The 22,214-nt window shown below is 42.2% G+C and overlaps 1 protein-coding gene across 1 annotated transcript in view; it reads left to right on the top strand.

Annotated features, from left to right (window-relative positions):
- The window catches only part of CNGB3 (cyclic nucleotide gated channel subunit beta 3), a 65,797-nt gene that overhangs the window by 32,539 nt on the left and 11,044 nt on the right, over nucleotides 1-22,214 (top strand). Inside the window, exons 4-11 of the mRNA XM_077932874.1 lie at nucleotides 3,759-3,910; nucleotides 6,667-6,873; nucleotides 8,790-8,998; nucleotides 11,610-11,660; nucleotides 12,865-12,951; nucleotides 14,838-14,902; nucleotides 15,610-15,732; nucleotides 19,391-19,532. Coding sequence (XP_077789000.1) covers nucleotides 3,759-3,910; nucleotides 6,667-6,873; nucleotides 8,790-8,998; nucleotides 11,610-11,660; nucleotides 12,865-12,951; nucleotides 14,838-14,902; nucleotides 15,610-15,732; nucleotides 19,391-19,532 — 1,036 coding nt within the window. The remainder of the gene's footprint in view (nucleotides 1-3,758; nucleotides 3,911-6,666; nucleotides 6,874-8,789; nucleotides 8,999-11,609; nucleotides 11,661-12,864; nucleotides 12,952-14,837; nucleotides 14,903-15,609; nucleotides 15,733-19,390; nucleotides 19,533-22,214) is intronic.

Raw genomic sequence — 22,214 nt, forward strand, 5'->3', positions numbered from 1 at the left:
AACAGGACCATCCCAGCTGGCAGTCCTAAAGGAAGTCCTATTAGATGTTAATAGGGTTCACATCCAACTAAAAATGGCAATGTTTGGGCTGCCAACTTCAGTGCCTTTGGATCAGGCTAGAAATGTGTACAAAAGGTTAATGTTTCCCATTTAAACTTTGTTAATTAAGTCATTAGTCTTATATAATTGTTTAATTAAACCATATAATTAATAAGTGCATCTTTTAGGAGCAGGAGCTTCAGACAAACCGCATGACTCGGCCATCGGTAAGACCGTGCTAGGAAGTACACACAGACTCATCCAAGGCACAAAGGGCAGAGAAGCCAGCTTGTTGTTCTGCTATTTCAATATAAAAGAAAGACAAGGAAAATAATGAGAAAAGAAAACAGTAATTAAACTCTTTTTTTTCAAGCTGATTAGTTAAGGGGAAACTCATCAATAATCCCCCAATCACACAGTACAGGAACCAGTAAAAGAGACAAAAGCTATAAGGATGCTTTTAAGTAATGTTGCAAGGACCTTTGATGGGAAGAACTTGCTTGTGAGTAAACATTACAGAAGAAACCTGGCACAGGCAAGGGCATTCCTACAGTGAAATATCGCACTTTTTTGATTCTGCTTCCCACTGATTACTGAAAACCCTAACAGGACAGCCAGCAGAAGTTTCCCCTGTTCCAAACTCTCTTCAGCAGGAATTTGACTTATATACCACCCTTTTTGGCATCTGGGTTCTGCTGGGTCACGCGAACAAGCTGAAAGGGGTTTGTAATACCTGTAGATCCCACCTTACCCAGCTACTCCCCAGAATGCCCCTTTTTTGGACTGAGCACCCGCTTAGCTGGGGGAGGGCAAGCGTAACCAGACATGGAAGCCCAAGATCCACCAAATCCAAACTATCTCATCCAGGCAGATCTTGGGTTTGGATTATGTGGTTAGTGTGGCAGGAGATCAAGATCTATTCTGCATCTTCTGAAGATGTAGGACAGAGAGAGGAAGGTTGGATGTTTTCCCCTTCTGGAAATTTGTGTGTGGGAAGATGTGCATTCTGTAGGCTTTATGGGCAGTGCTTTTTTTCTTTAAAAATGTTTAAGAGTACTCTCATTTTGACTCATGAAAATCACCATTTTATAGTTCAAATCAGGAAAAATAAATACAATACATTGACAAAAGTACAAGGATTCACAAAATGTTTAGGGGAATGCTTACCCCTGCATACCCTCAGAAAAAAGCACTGATTATGGGCATCTTTCCCTTTCAGACAAGACCCATAAAAGCGAAGAGAGAAACAGCCAGGTAAACAATTATCTGCATAAGCTCTGGGAAGGACAACCTGGTAGAGAAGACTAAGCTTAGTGCCCTTCCATAGCTTTCATGTAATAATGAACACAGTCACCTTTATTTCAACATTTATGGTAGGGAAGTATATATTTTCATAAGAATTTCAAACTGCAGAATAACTTTTTTTCCCCAGCTGATCACTCAAACTCTTCCCCTGCTTTTGAGTTTAGTTCTGTGGACCCTAGAGATTTTCTATTCTAAATATTTAGTTACTCATCCAAACTAAAGCCAATCTATCATGTGTTTATGATCCACCCATTTTCATATTAAGTGTATTTTCTGTCTTCTCTTAAAAATACATTAACATGCTTTACAAATATTTAAATTAAACACAGGCTGCTTTTCACAGCTGAGTCTCAGCCCTGTTTTGCAGTTGCCCCAGTGGAATTCCTCTCACGTCATTAGAGAATGGGGGTTAGGAAGAGGTGCAGCTTCAGTGCAGGCTAAGCAAAATCTAATATATCTAGTCAATCTGAATATTCCATATAACTATGAAGTCAGTTTCACAGAGAAAGGATTGGGTTTTTGTTTTGTTTTTTACAGAAGGGTTGTGTTTCTCCTCATCCAAGACACACCCCTAACAATCATGGCAATGTCAGAACTGGACTGTCAAACCAGCAGCTCTCAGCTATGGGAAAAACTAAGCATATGTGTTTATTTGTGAAAGAGGGGGGTGTGTGTGTGTGTGGGTGTGTGTGTGCGCGCGCGCACGCAAGCACACAGATTTCCTCTTCTCCAACCTGTCTCTTTTATACATCAGGCCAATTGTGGGGAACACAGAAGGGTCAAAGTGAATTGTGGGGTAGGTTGGGAGGCAAGATTTTTCGTGATTTTTCGATGCTATAAATCTGAAATAAATACAGTAGAGGTCCTGATTCTCTAACTGCAAAGACCACCAGGGTTCTTCTAACTCTGCCCTGGGAGGCCCTCTCTAAACATCAACTCTCCACTCCATAGTATTGTTTCCTGAGTCCTAAGACTGTTGTACAAGTTGTTGGCTATCTTTGCAGATTAAAGTTGTGCATTACACCAATCTTAATTCTGTGCTGCACATTCACGGATTCAAATTCATCCCTTTACCTTGCCTCCTCTCAGTTGCTCCAGGTACTTGCCTCCATTTCCATCTCACTTAACGCTCGTTCACACATTACACTGTACACACGTACAAGCTGCCTCTACACAGGTAGAAATAGTTGTGTGAAATAGATTACACATGTAGTTTCATACAGTTCATTTATTGTACGCAAGATGGTGTGCTTGTTTGTTTGGCTTAAAAAAATTAATCAAAATGAACATTAACACTCAACATGAAAACATTGATTGCACACTAACAGCTCTTCCACTGACACATGAAGAAGGGGTGAGAAGAATAAATAAGCAGGAGGGAGGGAGAAAATGGGGCAGCTGGACAGGGGTGGAAAGAGGTCACCATATGATTGGCTTGAAGTCCCAAAGCCAGATTGGCCTTTGCAAGCTATGTGTACATTAAAATCATATGTAGATGTCATGAATAGTTCCATATAAAGTCATATTTGGCAGAGACAATGCTCAAATGGGAACAATTGTTCATATATGTCATAAAGAGTCCACCAAACAGCTGCAAAATCCTCAGTGTTCTGTGTTTCCACTTAATGATTTCAGGTGGTAGGCGAGCTTTTCCAGAATAGCAATGCAGACACTTGTACACTTGTTGAATGTTTAGTTACAGAGTCAGGAAGGGAGAAAAGCTGTTAAAATTTAGGAGAGGGTCTGTCTGATCATAGCTAGAAGGGGCTCCTTTTATTATTACAGTGGTACCTCAGGTTACAAAGACTTCGGGTTATAAACACTTCAGGTTACAAACTCTGCTAATCCGGAAGTAGAACCTCGGGTTGCGAACTTTGCCCCAGGATGAGAACAGAAATTGTGCACCAGTGGTGCGACGGCAGCAGGAGGCCCCACTAGCTAAAGTGGTTAAGTGGTTAGGAACGTATTAAGTTCGTAACCCAAGGTACCACTGTAAAAGCAAGGCACACAGAGAAAGAATAAGAATAAGAATAAGAATAAGAATAAAATTCATTTATACCCCGCCCATCTGGCTGAGCCCCCCCCCCCCCCGCCACTCTCAGCGGCTTCTAATCGAGTGTTAACACACAATTTGTGCCTTACATGTGAACAGGATGAACATGCAAATGATACCCCCCATCATCACATCTAATGTTGGCCCCAAATTTGCAAAGATTGGAATTTTCCAGCATCTGGTAGGCCACAATATGTGGATGTTGTGCATGCCTGACCCACCAGATCACTGGTGGGTCAAGACAATGGCTCCACTCCTCAAGGCTGAGTTGGGGTGAAGTTCATCTGTCTTATTATTACTTGCCTTCAACTGTTTTTTACTTTTCAAAGCACTGTTCTCCTCTCTCTTCCCAAATAAACAGGACGGAGAATAAGCGACCAGGAACCCCCATAAATGAATATGCTCAAACTCAGCTGCAAGAAATCATCAAGCAGATGCGAGAAAGGACAGCCACGTATAAAGAAAAACTGAGTGACCCGGTCATCTCCTCTCCTGAGCCCAGTCCAACAGCAAGTAAGTTCATTTGTATAGTTGTAAACTCTCAGAACGTATTTTGTATAGTCAACCATCTACCTATATCTGTATTTGATTGTATTTGGTTCCTTTGCTATGGCTTGTGGCTGATGCAAATATAGATTTTATCTCTCTAAGTTCATGGAAACAAATTGCAGCCTCGCCAACACTTCCACCTGTCCTTTGCCTGGAAGGCACAGGTCTGAATGGTTTTGCCCGTCACTTTCCCCTGGAAAACCTGCTCTTTAGCGCTAAAATGGAACAAACAGCAATCTGCAGAAAACTCAATTGCCATTTGTTCCGATTCAGTGTTAAAGATTGTGTTTCCCCGTGGGAAAGCAATGGGGCAAAAGGAAAGTTGGGTAAGCCCTGTACCACACCTACATGTGCTTGAATTAGTCTTGAATGTAATAAACTGGCACTGTCATTCAAATCGTTACACTGGTTTATGCTTCCTAAGCTGTATGGGTCAGCCCTAGACAGTGTGTGAACCAGGAAACCAAACATTAAGTCCAGAAACCCATGTTTTGAAGTCTACCCAGAGCTTGACACTTGCTCTGTTTTTGCAACTCCAGGAAGAAATCAAAAACTGGAGATTGCTGAGTGAGTAAATTACACAACATTTGGGGCATAAACATTATCTTGCAATTTTATTTTTAAGAGATACTGACATTGACTGTAATACAGTAAGCCACAGCAGGATATGCATCTCACCTGAAATCAATTAACCACTGTATTTAACAACTGTCAGAAGAAATCTGTATTTCTTACTATGCACAATAGACAGAAGGAAGTGTATAGTAGGCACATTCTGCAGTTCATTGAGATTGCTGTCCGCTCTTAAGCTGAATGCAATAAACTGGACAAATGCATTGGGGTGATTGAGATAACAGCAGCTTATCTATTTCCTTATGCTTGCCAAGAAAAGTAGAAATCAGAGAGGTGAAATATCAATATTTCAGCTTTTTGGTGCTGCAACAGTACCCTTACACACACTTTTCTTTTCTAGATTTTGCCAGTAGCAGACCGTATGTTGGGGCAACAGCAAGGTTAGCGCAGTGCAAATGCGCCAGCAGGTGCACTAGATGGTACTACTGGTGCGCTTGCATTGTGTGAATCTCCCCGTTGTCTTTCCCCTCCCCCTCTACCTCCTAGTAAGCAGCAGCCATGCATCATGCTGCCTCACTGGATTTCTGTCTCTCTTGCATTCAGGCACACCTACAGCAGAAATTAAGATACCTTGTGTTTATTAAGTTAATAGAGCAGGAGGGAGTCCACCTTGCTGGCCTGGCCCCACCCCCAATATGAACATCCCCACCAACTCCATCCCTTGGACCTCTGCACATTTGACAAAGGTCTTAAGGGGGACCCTAGACACCTACAATTCACATGATGAGTTTAATGCTCAATTCATTTGATGCTTTTCCTGGGCAGGGAGGCAGTTCGAGGGCGGGGGGAGCTGGCTTATTTTCATCAACATGTTTTGAATCAGCACACAATAGCCAATCATGTGATTAGGTCTGGCATACTCTTCACATCCCGATTAACAATCAGGTGCTGAAAGTTTTGTAACTTTTTATATCCAGAGCTGGTCTTACCATAAACAAACACAAAGCCGTTGATTTGAAGAATGAATTCCAGAAGGAATCCTACTTTCTAGCCTCATGTCTTATTCAAACTGGCAACCCTGTACAGAATGCAGTGCTAGTTGTTTTTTTTTCTAGGAAAAGTGCCGAAACTCACCACGAACACTTCCCTTGTTCTCTTATAATGGCAATGGCACCCATTTGAGAGGTGCCGGAACTGAGTTCTGGTGAGTTCTGGCTGAAAAGAAGCCCTGACAATGTATGTTTATCATGCATCTTGCTGAAAGGAAATGATTAAAAAAATACATTTAAATGCATTTCATCTTTCATACCTAGGACTCATTTCATCATGGTGTAGGGAGATGTATAGGGAAATATTAACACTAATAACAATATTAGTTTTATTCCTCACCCTGCCAAACATGTTCCTGAGGCAGAGTGGATTTTGTTGACAGTTGTTCACAGAGTGCAGACCCTCCAAGTGTCCCTATTTTCCAGGGATGTCCCTGATTTAGAAAAGCTGTTCCACTTTCTGATTTGATCCCAGAATGTCCTACTTTTTCTTAGGATGTCCCTATTTGGTGAAATATTGGTGTGTGTGGAGTTATCCAACTGCTCCCCCCCCCCTCGAGCCACCTGAAGGGAAGTTCTGTACAGTGATACCTCGTGTTATGGACGGGATCTGTTCCGGAGGCCCGCCCGTAACGTGAAATGCCCACAACTCGAAGCACTGTGTCTGTGCAGGCGCGTGGTATGATTTGGCACTTCTGCACATGTGCAAAGCGTGATTTAGCATTTCTGCGCATGCGCAAGTGGCGAAACCCGGAAGTAACCCATTCCGGTACTTCCGGGTTGCCGCAGGATGTAACACGAAAAGATGCAACATGAAGCAGACGCAACACAAGGTATGACTCCATAGGGAAGGGTTTTTTTAATGTTTAATGTTTTATTATGTTTTTATATATGTTGGAAGCTGCCCAGAGTGACTGGGGAAACCTAGTAAGATGTGTGGTGTATAAACAGTAAAATTATCATCATGGAATGGGACATCCCTATTTTCATCGGAGAAACGTTGGAGGGTATTCTAGCGTATAACTCTCTGTAGCTTCAGATATCTTTGTGCATTTGAGAAACTTGTGTGCAATGCTGCCTCTTTGGAAACTTCTCTAGCACCCAAAAAGACGGCGCCACCCCCTCCGCCAAAAGAAGAGAAAAAGGAGGAGAAAAAAGAGGAGAAAAAAGAAGAGGAGAAGAAACCAGAAGAAGCAAAACCAGAGGAGCATTACTGTGATATGCTGTGCTGCAAATTCAAGAGGCCGCCCATGAAAGAATACTTGAGGAAAATGAAGCTACCAGAAAGTATAGATGCATACACAGGTAAGCTGAAGGCCTTCTTACAGGAAAGAGGTGCTGGCAGCTGTAAATACGATAAAATTACTGGTAAAGGTAAAGGTACCCCTGCCCGTACGGGCCAGTCTTGACAGACTCTAGGGTTGTGCGCCCATCTCACTCAAGAGGCCGGGGGCCAGCGCTGTCCGGAGACACTTCCGGGTCACGTGGCCAGCGTGACATCGCTGCTCTGGTGAGCCAGAGCCGCACACGGAAACACTGTTTACCTTCCCGCTAGTAAGCGGTCCCTATTTATCTACTTGCGTGTTGAGTCCCACAATGCCACCCCCCAAAAAATTCACACTTCACACATCAATTTTTGTTTAAGGTTTTTGGCATAATTTTGGCCACAACTTTATTCAAAATACAAAAAATGTGAGTGGTTGCTTAGGCATTGGTTATGACTATCTGTCCATGCCCTCAGGGACAGAGCTGGCATTCCGGACACCAACGGAAGCCAGTATGGGGAAACAAGTATTGGGTGAGAGAATGAAGCTGGGCAACAGTCCCTCACTTCTCACCCTCATGTTCCGGTGGGGCTTGCACGGCCCAAGTCCGACTCCGGGGACAAGGACGAAAAGAATGGCAAGCCCCTGGATTCCTTTAACGGAATTCCCTTTCCGCATCATTTGGAGGGGTAGGCACTTACCCCTCCAAGAACCAATTTAACCAATGCCTAACTGCCAACCTTACAAGTTGTGACGATTTGCTACGCAGTAGGCAAAAACCAAATGGCACCAGCCAATCAGCCAAATGGCAAAATTCCTACCAGGCCCCCGCTCCAAGGCAGACGACCCCATGACAGGCATAGCAAGGTCAAGCGATCAAGAAAAACAAACCACCCTATAAAAGGGAGGGAGGGCGGGTGATCCGGTGCAAATCGGCCAAGAGGACGTCCAACGTCTGGCCCCTGTATTTAAAGACTCTGACCCCTCCTCCAAATTGGCAACAATCAAAACTCCCCAGCAACCCAAATTTAACCACTTAAAGGCTTGGGTTCCCTACCAAATTTGCCTAGTCACTGCAGGGTGGCTTGTTCCCCCAACCGCAACACGTGCTCTCTGTTAGGGAGAACACGCTTTGCACCCGGGGGTGCTTTCGAACTGCTAGGTTGGCAGGCGCTGGGACCGAGCAACGGGAGCACACCCCGCCGCGGGGATTCGAACCGCCGACCTTTCGATCGGCAAGCCCTAGGCGCTGAGGCTTTTACCCACAGCGCCACCCGCGTCCCAAAAATTACTGATAGCTCATACTAATTATAAAGGCCTCTGTTGACATATGTTAGGGTTGCCATATTTCAAGAAGTAAAAAATCCTCTCACGGAAGTTGTTGAGCTTTTTTGAGGGGAAATCACCTAAAAGCATGGGCAAAGAGTGACATTGAAACACACACTTCCTGGTTCTGTTGGCAAAAACCTGGACATTTTCCCAGTTTTTCAATATTCACCCCAGCCTGGAAATTTCACTTCAATCCTATGCATGTTCGGCAAATTCCAGATGATGGTAACCCTGCATAAGTACTACTGTTATGTTACACAGACAAGTAGGTGGGTTGGCACTAGTCACTTATTGTATTCACTGGTGAAATTAAGAATCTGCCTTGCCAATACAATCCAAAAGCCCAGCCCAGTTCATCTCAATTTTTTCAGCCTTGGACTCACCTTTAGCTAACCTGAAACTTGTGACCCTCTACTAATTTGAGGACCGGCTACAAGAAACTGGCCTGCTCAGTCAATGTTTGGTACACAGCTTAGCCAACACGTAAGATGTGGTTGGGTTTTTGAGTTGTAATTAAACTTGATATATCCTTGGGCATTTTATTTATATATTGAAGGTGATGTATTCTCATATATACTCTTCCAAAAACAGGAAGAGTAATTTTAAGGGTGTTTTGTTTTTTTCTAGATCGTCGCTATATAGGATGGCTGTTTTTGGTTACCGTTGCTTATAACTGGAACTGCTGGTTCATCCCACTGCGATTGGTATTCCCGTTTCAGACACCAAGCAACATGATATACTGGATTGTGATAGACATCTTATGTGATATCTGCTATGTCTGTGATCTGCTGATATTTCAACCCCGAGTACAATTCGTGAGAGGTGGAGATATAATAGTAAGTAAAGGTGGGCAGGGAGGTAAGACACAGAAGAATCACACAATAAGTAGACCCCGTAGTGTAGCAGGTAATGTTGGATTTTGACCAGAGGGACCTATGTTCAAGTCAGCCATGAGCATGGGCCTCTCTATTCTAAATTAATGTGACTATTCCTATAATACCTGGCCATATGTCATACTAGATATGACAGGTGAGTTAGCAACAATGTCTGGAGGCCCATGAGTTCCCCATCTGTGCAGTAGAACACATGAGTCTTTAATAGTGTGCATTTTTTTTACATAAAAAAGATATATATGTTGCAGCAGGTGATTTTAAAATCTATATGATACAGAGTTTAAGAGCTACTTTTAAAAATGCAAATTTTCCTGCTTTCTTGATGCATCATTCTTTTCCAGTTTTTACTATGGAAAAGTAGTTCAGCTAGCTGAATAGGGAGATATCTAGTTACCATAAAGGTATGTATGATAAGAATTAAGGAAAATAGAGGGATTAACTCTTATCCATTTTGTATGCCGAGGACATTTTTTCCTTTGATTTGATTTATTACATTTCTATGCCACTTTTCATTCAACTGAATCGCCAAGCGGCTTGCAAACAATAAATAACATAATAGGTAAAGGTAAAGGGACCCCTGACCATTAGGTCCAGTCGTGATCGACTCTGGAGTTGCGGCGACCATCTCGCTTTATTGGCCGAGGGAGCCAGCGTACAGCTTCCGGGTCATGTGGCCAGCATGACTAAGCCGCTTCTGGCAAACCAGAGCAGTGCGCGGAAACGCCTTTACCTTCCCACTGGAGCGGTACCTATTTATCTACTTGCACTTTGACGTGCTTTCGAACTGCTAGGTTGGCAGGAGCTGGGACCGAGCAATGGGAGCTCACCCTGTCATGGGAATTCGAACCGCCGACCTTCCAATCAGCAAGCCCTATGCTCTGTGGTTTAACCCACAGCACCACCCACGTCCCTAAATAACATAATAGAACATCACAAATACGACATAAATCATAATGAACAATGAACAAAATACAATCAATAAAACACTATTAACAAAGCAACTAGAAAAATAAGCTAAACAGCACACTTTCAACAAAAGGCATATTATAGGTTTCACAAAGTACTACAGCATTCATAATCTATAAACCAATATTTAAAAAACAAACTAAGCACTGAAGAATTCATACACACACACACACACACACTCCACCCCCATGACTCATAACCTTCCACTCTATTCAGTTCCTTAAACAGCACATAAACATAATGCCTGTAGGAATGGAAGGTGGAGCAAGGCAGGTAGGGGGGAAATCATGGCCAGCACAAAGTTTTTGTCATCACTAATAAGGATAAAGAAACCTCCTTCACATGAAGTACAGAAGAATGTTCAGGTGTACAGTTCTGATCAACATCCCATACCCTTTTAAAATGTGGCTCTTTGGGGGGGGGGGCATTATTGGGTAATTGTTTTTATTTTAATTTTATGTGAAACACACTGAGACCTAGGGCGGTATATAAAGTCAATAAATAATAAATAATAATCTCAAGGTAGGGTTGGGAAGAAAGCCTGTCTGAAACCCAGGAATGCTGCTGCCAATCAATGTAGACCATAGTGGGTTAGATAGGCCAATAGTGTGACACAATGTAGGGCAATTTCCTAAGTGCAAACAAGGTCCACCTGCCCACAGACAGTAATTTAAAAATAAACATCTAATCTTTCTTAATATATGCACTGTTGACAGTTCTAATGCTAATGAGAGCACATTCATCCAGCTTTGTGTGTGTGTATTTTACAGCCTATGAACCCAAACCCATAATCCAACTGTTCTGAGATTTTTATTCTAACAATATCTCCCTCCATCCTCCTTCTATACCTTTAAATATTTTCAAAAATGATATTTAAAGAGAGGCTGGAGATTTTCCCCATGCAGAATCATGAAATTTTAATCACCCCTAAATATTCCACAAAGGATGTCCACCTAACTGTACAGGCTTCTTCTCAATCTTGTTTCCTAATGCATACTGTTTATTTGAAAGAAATAACCAAGTGTTAATCTACATGTTTGCTTAGATTTCCAGATTTTCTAAGCCATTTGCTCATTCCCAAATAAAGTTGCTAAAAAGAAAACTGTGCCTTGGAAAGAGGTTATCGCCCTACAAACATACAAATCCCAATCCAACTTAATATCCCAGGGTTTGGTGTCAGTGCGTATGACCCCTTGCTCAAGCTCAGCAAAACAAGATTGTGTCAGAGATTGCTTGAGACTCCGATATATGCTGCCTTGAGTTCCAGAGGCTATACATTAAATTTTAAAAATTAGCTGTAACTAAATCCAAAATCAATTGAATGAGTTGGCTTTGCCTAACTGAAGTCTCATTGCTTTCAGTAAAGCTTAGTTACAACTCACATTAGCTGGGTGGCCAAGGATAAGGATTTGGATGTATGCATGAAAACTTGCCTAAAACAAAGTTTTGTGCTTTGAAACCTCAGTCCACAAGTGCTAATGGACTTCAGCTAATCATGTCTAATTTAGTCATATGCTATCCTGAAACGGTTCTTTGTTTTTGTACTGAGCTTTACCTAACTGTATGTTTTTCCTGTTTCTAATTATAGTCAGATAAAGTAGAAATGAAGAAATACTACCGGAGCACGTTAAAATTTCGGGTAAGTAAATAAGGCACGCTTGCTAAGGGAACAAAACAGTTATTCAAACTATATATCCACTTGGACATGACTGTCCTACAGCTTCCCTCTCCCCACCAAGGTAGTCTTCAAGGTGGAAATCAGGCAGAAAATCAGTAGTGATGTACATTTCAGATGTTGGAACTGAAATTGAAATTGATACCTGATCAAAAACTTACGGTCCCATCCCATTAGATAATGGATGCCATCGCAACCTATGGTCCTATCCCAAAGGGTGGTGAACCTTTGGCCCTTCAGACATTGTTGAACTGAAACACCCACCAGCCCCAATGATCATGACCAATAGCCAAGACTGGTGGGAACTGTAGTCCGAGGCCCCTCACCCTTGCATGAAAGAAATAAAAGGTTTGCCTTTGATGGAGCATCAAAGATTCAGCTCCTGATTCTCCTATTGCAGCCACCCTTGGAAAGGCATATTTGCTTAATTGTTTGACTACTTTCTGATGGACCTGTTGGCGATGTATCGTATTTGAGCAGCACTTGAAGTTCTTCCTACGTTACTGCATTCATTACAAGGGACTGCTCTTGTGAATGAAAACTATAATGTGGAAAGAAGCCTCGAGAGATTTGGTGTTGAGAAGGAATCCTTTCTTAGCTCAGATGAGCCATGCTCATCTTGAAATCTGGAATAGATATTTGAAACTCACAATATTTCAAGGCAAAATTTGCCTGCTAAGGACCAAAGAAATGTGAGGTGGACGAGAACACAATATGGCCTGCTACACTTGCCCTGAAATGGGATATACTGACTTCACAGAAAACATTTTGCTTGATCTTTGTCAATATTTTAATACCACTTATTCGGCTTTTGACTACATATGCAGTTCTGAGCTTTTCTTGAAATCTCCCAAAGATGGACATTTCATTTTAGCACCTTGTTCAATCTCTTGCCAAAAACCTAGATGATGAATCCAGTCAGAAACTAGGGATCCATTGGGTAAATCCAGCCTTACAATACCATCATCTGGGCTCAGTTTATTTATATACTGCATGCATTTTCTGGAGTGCTCAAAGTGGTTCAGAGAAAAGAAGAAGGTAACAACAATTTTCTGCACACAGAAAATGTGTTCCATGTACTAGAAAGATAGGACCTGAGCATTCCATTACAGTTTTTAACTACACGAGAATTAATTTAATATTGTAACTGAACTTTTTTCTTCAACAGCTTGATGTGTTTTCTGTAATACCGTTTGACGTCTTGTACGTTGTGTTTGGATTTAATGCAATATTTAGAGCAAACAAGGTGGTGAAGGTAAGATGAGATTATCTACTGTTACCCTCAGTCCAGGGACAGAAATCCTACTGGTAAATACATACTGTTGCTCATCCACAGTGGTCAGGGGAGATTTCCGAATATACACGGCACAGGATGGTATCAAACTTCTTCCAGCTGCACAACACAAATTGGTTGTTTTGAAGTTTATTGGGTCATTCCAATTCTAAATAAGTGGTTTTTGAGCTGAAAAACATGTGGTTCCATATGTCAGCCAAGTTCCCAAAAGGCATTAAATGAACAAACACTGATAACAGAACTTGCCTTTCCATATTAATTTACCACCAAATGAGTAATTTAAGACATTTTCATTTAACATAGCAAGAAAGATTCGTGTGAGGGACTGATGTGGATGCCCACCTACTCAATCCAGCTATAAACACTACAAAATGGATCCTTGTACTGTTGGTTTATATGAGGCTAATGGTGGATCCATCCCTCCTTCAGATTGTTGATAATGGTGCCAGTCTCTTGCTTGGGAAATAAAGGCAGGGAACACAACTCTCCCTAATATTGTTTAGAATCTTGATGGTTAGTCTGTGTACTGTTATTTTACTATTTTCTATTGCTTTTATAGTATGAGACACCCTGAGAATATTTATATCGAAGAGCAACATAGAAAGCCATCACCATCGTTATCTGATGAAGGCAACATATACACAGTCGCACCTGATTTCAGTTTTTTAGCTAAAGCAGCCCTCCCCAACCTTGTGTTCCCCTGATATTTTGGACTACAACTCCCATCAGCTCTGACCCAAGGTGACTAATGGTCAGGAATGATGGGAGTTGTAATCCCAAATATCTGGAAGGTACCAGGTTGCGGAAGGCAGAGCTTACAGGAACTGTGGGCTTGCAGCATCTATTTGCACACACAGTACTTCATACAATTCCAGGTGTATTTGTAGACTCCTCCATCCAGTTACTCCATGAATTAATCACATTTGTGTCCTGCCTTTCTTCCAAGGAGCTCAAGGCAGTAGCATATATGTCCCATCTCACCACCACCACCAGATATTTTCTCCTTGCAGCAACCCAGCACCATTGATTAGGCTGGGAGATAGTGAGCAGCTCAAGGTCACCCACTGAGCTTCACAGCTAATGGGCTTTGAACCTGGGTTTCCTCTGCCCTAGTCTGAGCATAACTGGATGGAGTTAGTAGTTCACACACTGAAGATGCAATCCTTGTGTGGGAGTAAATCACACTGAGAAGAGTAGGACTTACTTCTGAGCAAGCACGCATAAGATTGCCCTGTACATCTGTAAAATGTAGAGTCACTAAATTGTTACAAAATGCTGTTTTTAAAAAGCCCAACCTTTGAGCATGTGAAAAACTTGGATGAAGGGCAATTACTGTTTCCTTCCAATGGGTACCATTTCTAGAAACACATCCTTCTTTCTTTTTTTCTGGCTCCTGTGTCAGTTTATCTAAATTAATTTCAAATTAATGATCTAAACAAGCCTGCTTCATTTGTAAAATCTAGAAAGGTAATTATCCAGACTGCCACCTCTCTTTCAAAAAGCCAGCCATATAGAAGAAAGGAAATAATAAATGGGGAGCACCAAAAGAATGTACTCTATCTATGAGCAAGAAACTTCGGTTGACTAGGTAAAATATCACTGTCATCATAATTCATCAAGACCACTGATCTGCTAAATGGAAAAGTATCCTCCATAGCCAAGCTCCTGGAAAAAGTGATATTTGAAATGTCAAGTTGTTTCTGGTTTTTGCTAGTTTAGCAGTATGATCATTTTTAAACCAAAATTTTAAGATTGCCAGAAACAGGCAGTTGTATGTCGCAAAATCCATGTGAGATTATATTGTTACCATATACACAGTTGTGTTTCCTCTCTTGATTTGCATTCAGCATCTCACGTTCTTTGAATTCAATGACCGACTGGAGGCGATCATGGAAAAAGCATACATTTACAGGTATGTGCTAGACATGCACAGGTATGTGCTAGACATGCACAGGTATGTGCTAGACATGCACAGGTATGTGCTAGACAGTATCAGTGTTGGCATATTTGTAGAGTGTTGACATATTTCAGCATTTCCAGACTCTGCCATTGGATGGCACAGCTTTTGTTTACAGCCTCAGATACCGTCTGTAAAATGGGGACATAAAATGGGGGTATTCCACAGGCATATAACTCGCCAGGGTCCTGTGAGGGTGCTGGGGGCAGGCCTGTGTTGTTAACTGCTTGGAGCCTTAGAGGAAGGCTAGGATCTAAATGAACAGAAAAGGTTAATGTCCAAGGCACAGGTTCCTGGTGTGATGCAATGGTGCCTGCATTTGTGAGCAACAACTAGCAAACACTCTTTCATGAACACAGTTGTACCTTTCTATAAATATTTCTAGCTGATTGAATTAGCAAGCCGCAGGGTCCTATGGGAAGCATACTTTACCAGTGCCCCTGTACCTGTTATTAATGGCAGTGATTCATTTGGCAATCGCAGAAGGGGAAGAGAGTTGAGCACCAGCTGATTTTTCCACTCTGTCAATACTGGCCATAGTAGTAAGTCACAGCAGGTGTTAGTATTGCTATTGATCAAGACCCAGGTCTCCAAAGGGAAAACAGGCACAGGAATGTGTGTCCCACAGGAATGACATCAAGTGTTGTTTATGTTTTTTACAGGGTCGTTCGAACTACTGGGTACCTGTTGTTTATCTTGCATCTTAATGCATGCCTGTATTACTGGGCTTCAACCTACGAAGGACTCGGCAGCACTAAATGGGTATACGATGGCAAAGGAAACATGTAAGTTCCTTTGCATTGCATGGCGTTTCCCTAGCCTGCCCACCTTCCTATCTTGCTTGCAAGCAAAACCTTCAGAACTTGCTCACACTGCTAACTTTTTAGCAGCATTGCTGCTGATTGGAAGTAATGAACAATGCTAATTATATGGAAGGCAGGTGTAGTGAGTGATTAGTTTACCGTTTGGGGTTTTTACAGGTTTATGAGTCAGCTCTAATCACTAACTTAATTAAACATTTAGAAAGCACAAGGGTCGTAAATTAAACTTACCGATTAGGTGTGAGAAGAAGAAGCATTACATACGTAAGAAAACAGCTACGTGGAAAGTTCAATGGAGTACAATTACTATGCAACCTTCCGATTGCAACGGAACATTTCGCTCCCTTAAGAGTCTTCACAGGGTCATGTTCTGTCATTTCCTTTCATATGGCAAAGGATACATGTAAACATGTTGCAAAGAGAGAAACTCTCCAGTGGGAGCTGACACTGCGCAGTGCAGCTGGGGAAGAGGTGCCAAGTCAATAGCTATTAATTCAACAAAAGAAAAATATGGGGAGGCAACAGCAGGCAGTATATATTATAAGACATGCAATGCATGCAGAAATGTAGTGAGTGCAGCTTTTGCAGACATGATGGCAATGCAGTTAATGTAGGAGGAAAATATGAATCCAGGTGATCCAGGTGTGGGGGGTAAATGGCAAAAGAATCGGCTGGGTACCTAGATTTAAAACGTGGGGCTAAACTCAGTCTCTGGCATGTTAGGGACTGACGGGGCTCTTTAGATTTTGTGGTGGAGACAGGGGCGAGGAGAGTGACCCAGCAGTGGGGGTCAGTGATTTATGGGGTTTGGTGCCACCTACAAGGCAGGAGCCAGGGCAGGAGGAAGATGGGGCAGGACACAGGACTCTGTCGTGTTCAAAGTACCTGAGCATTGAAATAATCTGAGACAGAACACCTTTGTCCCTCAGACATATCTAGCTCTATATTATGCTTTGTGTTAGATTAACTGAAAGTCATCACTCCTGTTAGCATGGGATGCTAACCATGGAGAGGCTGTATCACTCATTTAAATTTCCCAATGAAACAGGAGGCTCACTATTTGCAGCTACTGGGTTCCTCATTGATCCTCTTGCCTGCCACTTGCTATAAAAGGTAGATCACCTGATACGTTGTTCAAGTGTCTTGCACAGCAGGCAAGGAGTGGGTGGCCAAAGGGACCAGGGAGACAAATAGGAGAATCCATGGCTCTTGAATATTCCACACAATTGAGCTTTAAAGGTATAGTGTCTGTCCCTGGGTTACAACTTGCCAAGTCTTCCACCAAGGGTTGAAATGCTTTGTTGTTTATACTGGAAAATTACATCAGTGTGTTATTGCTAGGGACTGGCTGATTAAATATCCTTACCAACCATACTAGCACTCAGCAATCCATTCTAAGTATGATTGTAAATGTGCAAGAACTCACACATATATCCTAGCCCTTTGGTGTGCTGTCAGTAGTCTCTACTGGCCTGTAAATTGCAAATTGCAAATCGTATTTGTCTGACTGTAACTTAGTGGGGTTATAATAACAAAGATTGGTTGATTATACTGGAGGGTTTGCTTGACCTGAAGCAGCCTGTCTAGGAGCCTAGTATAGGGACAGGTGACTCCGTCAGTTTTGGTTTATATCAGTTTCTCATTGCTGCAGTTCTCTGCATATCAGTTCTCCATATTTCCACATTAGTTTGTGATTTAAAAACAATGTACGCATGAAAATTTATCAGCGTTTTAGCACCAATGTCTCCTCATACAGACATTTTTACGTGTAATTTTCCTACTATTGTCATTTTTGCAAAGTTTCCCGTAACAAAATGCATTTTCAAATGTTATTTTCACTAATATATGCATCTGTATGTACATTTTACCCTAGTATATGCATTTTTGTATACATTACCTTTTTGGAGTAAATGCACTGAAAAAAGTGTAGCTTTTGACGGATGGCTGTGCTTTGGTTCTTGTATTGTTTTGGAATGTGTGAAGTAGGTAGGTTTGCATTTAAATGTGAACTGAATACAAATTTTCTCCCATCCCTACTAGTAGACGACAGCCTTGTGGTTGTCACCCTAGCAACAATGCGTTGAAACACCTGGTGTTGCCAGACTGAAGTGTCACTGAGCAGACAGACCAAACACCCCACATTTTCTGACTGTTAAAATGAGAGCCACGTAGCCAATCTGCTGCTGTCTCGAGAATGAACTTTTTAGAAGGAGAATTATTTCCTTTGGAATTCAATAGAGTGATCAATAATCTCCCCTGATGTGTTCAGGAAGAAGCTTTATATGTCTGACACATTTCAAGTGAGGAAATCTGAAGATATGACCGCCAGAGGGTCCAACGTACTTTCCATTATTATAGAGTCATGAAATGACAAGCAATGCGCTCACTCGGCTTGTACAGAAATAACCTTGCAGGTGTGCTGCATGGCCTGATTTCAAAAGACACTACAATTGGGGTGGGGGGTAAAACAAGAAGCACTGATTTTAAATGACTCACTGTTTGCCCCCATTTCAAAAAATCTCTACAACTTAAATCATGGGTAGGCAAACTAAGGCCCAGGGGCCGGATCCGGCCCAATCGCCTTCTAAATCTGGCCTGTGGATGGTCCGGGAATCAGCATGTTTTTACATGAGTAGAATGTGTGCTTTTATATAAAATGCATCTCTGGGTTATTTGTGGGGCATAGGAATTCATTCATATATTTTCCCCCAAAATATAGTCCAGCCCTCCACAAGGTCTGAGGGCCTGTTGCCCCTCCCCACCTGTTGAAAAGGTTTGCTGACCCCTGACTTAAATGAAGCCAACACAACTATGAAGACTGTGTCTCTACAGACACCACCTGTACTTAATAATGACATGTTTAGTGGCACACACACGCGCGCGCGCGCACACACACACACACACACACACACACACCTTGTGGGGAACCGGTGGCCCTCTAGAAGTTGTTGAACTACAACTCCCATCATTCCTTATCATTGTCCATGCTAGCTGCAATGAATAGGAGTTGGAATTCAGCAACATGATGATGATGATGATGATGATGATGATGATGATGATGATGATGATGATGATTTATTTATACCCTGCCCATCTGGCTGGGTTTCCCCAGCCACTCTGGGCAGCTTCCAACAAAATATTAAAATACAATAGTCCGTCAAACATTAAAAGCTTCCATAAACAGGGCTGCCTTCAGCTGTCTTCTAAAAGTCAGATTTCCTTGATATCTGATGGGAGGGCGTTCCACAGAGCGGGTGCCACTACTGAGTAGGCACTCTGCCTGGTTCCCTGTAACTTCGCTTCTTGCAATGAGGGAACCACCAGAAGGCCCTTGCCTCTGGACCTCAGTGTCCGGGCTGAACAATGTGCGTGGAGACATTCCTTCTGGCATACTGGAACCAAGGCCATCTGGAAGACCACAGGATTCCCATCCTTGTTCTACATGAAACCATAAAGTAATACTTTTTTTTAAGTTCATTAATTATCAGGACTAGTTGCAGTGAGGAGGTGGAGGGAGGACATTTTTCCTGATTCTGAAATTCAGAATAATACAGAATAGTATTTCTGCATTAGAAACCTATGTAGAAGAATAATGATATCAAACATTGTATTCTATCTACAGGTATCTAAGATGTTACTACTGGGCAGTTCGCACTTTAATCACTATCGGTGGGCTTCCAGAACCAGTAACCATGTTTGAAATCATCTTTCAACTTCTGAACTTCTTCTCAGGGGTCTTCGTATTTTCTAGCTTGATTGGTCAGGTAAGCAAAGGCATTAATGGTTAAACTGACCCTTGAGTTTAAGAGGTTTCCAACAATCTGTGTATTTAACATTTAGTCTTCACATCAAAATATGAGTTTTTACTAGAGAGAGACAGGTACAAAGCTGTCTAGATATTCACCTGTATAGATCTCCCCCTCAGTGAGGTCTGTTTAAAAGATAAACTTCTAGAACCATAAATGGCAAAATTCTACAGTCTGCTCTGAATGTTGATGTTCAAATATAATAAAATAAGATACTCATGGAAGCAGTATTTATATGCCCTTGTTTTTCTGAGGGAATCACTCAGGGCTCCTTGGGAATTGTTATGAGGCTCCCATATATAGAGTCATATGGGACCATTGATCAATCTTGCCCAGGACTGATGCCCACTAGAAATTGCTCCCCATGGCCTCAAGCAGAGGTCCCTCCCAGCCCTTGTACCCAACAGCTGGTATGGCGCACTGGCATATGTGTTGGACTAGGACCTGGCTCAGTCATGAAACTCACTGACTGGCCTTGGGCTAGTCATGGTCTGTTAGTCAAACCTACCTCACTGTTGTTGTGAGGATGAAATGTGAAGGAAGAGAACCATGTACACACTCCCTGGCATGGGAAGATATTGCATCACTGGCTCCTCTGCATAACCTGGAACTTCTGACATTGCTGAAGCAAAGGTGGAAAGTATGTACACCGGAAGCTCCCAGATCATCTCAGAACACACCATCCAACATGCCCTTTTGGCTTGCACTCTTTATAAAGACTTGAGAAATGAGGTTATCACCCCTCTTTTATTGTCCATTCCGGGTTTCCCAGCCACTGCCACAGTGTCCTTTCTCTTGGCAGATCAAGATGAACAGGAGACAGCAAAGGTTGCAAGGCTTTTAGCTGGGCAATTAGAATAAGATCCACTTTTTGACTTGATTCAAAACCTAAAATGTATTTTATACAATTGACTTTTTATTTTTATTTTTTGTATATCATATTGTTGCTTTATTGCTATGACCGATGGCTGGCACAAATAAAGATTTATTCATTCACCATCCAACACACATTCTATGGTGGTCTTCCATATAGGTATACCAGAGAGACAATCCTGTTTAACTTCCAGAAAACACTGATGCTCTGTAATGTGACCAAAACATTTACAAAGGGTTGACACCATTCTTCTCATAGTAATATCTGATATGAGTTTCATGCTGCCAAAAGAAATAAAGATGTATTGTTGAAGATGGTTTTGATGCTGTTATTGACTTAGATGACCCATAACAAATTTATGAAACTCTTGATTTCCTCATTGTCCTCACCTTTACTGCTTATTATCTTGTTGGGGGCCAAAACTGTCTTGGCCTTTTTGAATCATGTTATTTTAAAATCAACATTTTAGAAAATCACTCCCACCCAGCTCCCAGTCTCTTTATTGGGAAAAAGGGAAGTAAATATTATCCCGGAGTAATAAAAAAACCAGTCAGGCCTGGTTTTTCCTCTACAAAGGCTAATTTGTTGTTTATTAAATGGATCTTTCTACAAATTAGCTTAGTTGCTGAGTTGATTGCTATTGGGAGTCAGGAAACAGCTTGTCAGCATTTCGAACAGTGCACGAACTCTGTTTGCAATGTAATCCTATATATGTCTACTCTGAAGTAAATGCCATAGAATTCAGGTAAGTGGAAATGGGCTTACAGTTTTAGACTCTGTTAATATCACTGCCAATTTCACTCTGTGCTTGGCAGCTAGTCTTATGTTTCACGACGGACTGCAAACACACAGGTATGATTCTGGAGGCTCTTGTTTATTTGGAGAGCTTACTAACTGGTCTTGTGTAATCAGGCAAATACAATTCCAGCCCAATCCTCCTGTGCTTCTTCATAATAGTATCATTCCAGAATAAAGTCAATGATTCTTAGGTGTCCAGGGGCTGACAGGAGAATGCAGGTCATCCACAGGTCAGGAAAAGGACATGAGACATGAAATGCAGTTAGCTTTTATTCACAAAAGTGAAAACACATCTGGGCTAGTATCCCCTAGTTGAAGACATTGCTGGAAAATGGCGTCTGGCCCCTCCTTCCCTCTCTTGTCCCTTTAGTCTTGACTCCTCCCAAACATCTGTAGACCGCAGCAACAGGGAGAGTTTCCTCTCTGGGCCTGTCTGGCCTGTTGCTCAGCAGTGTACAGGGCTCTTCGTGTTGTGGGTGTCAGTGGAGGAGGAGAGCCAGTAGGAACAGGACTATCCGGATGCTGAGTATAGAAGCAGCTTCTGCCTCTTCTCTGTCAGAGTCTGCGCTCACACTGAGATTCTCGGCACCCGGTCCTGTCCTGGAATGGCCTCCTTCTTCTGTCCCCCCATGTTCACTCAAACCTAGCACCTCCCAGCTTGTCCGTTCCGCAGACTGAACCCCTGTGTCCCACCACCACTGTTCTGGGTCTAAGTCTTCTTCCTCTGTGTTGTCCCTGAGGGGCTCTTCGGCTGGCGGCGCCCACCACTCTTCCTCATCCAGCCAGTCCTTGACATCAGGGTGCTTCTAGTCTGTTATACTTTTTCTCATAAAAATATTTAGTTTAGATGTTGGCATATGCCCTTTTCACAACGGAGCGCACACTCAGAATCCACCACAGAGGAAGACTGCAAAAAAAAAAAAAAAAAATATTAATGACTAAATAGTGGTCCTGGGCAACAAATCAAA

Source organism: Podarcis muralis, chromosome 8 (genome assembly GCF_964188315.1).
Source record: "Podarcis muralis chromosome 8, rPodMur119.hap1.1, whole genome shotgun sequence".
In the NCBI taxonomy this organism is placed as follows: domain Eukaryota; kingdom Metazoa; phylum Chordata; class Lepidosauria; order Squamata; family Lacertidae; genus Podarcis; species Podarcis muralis.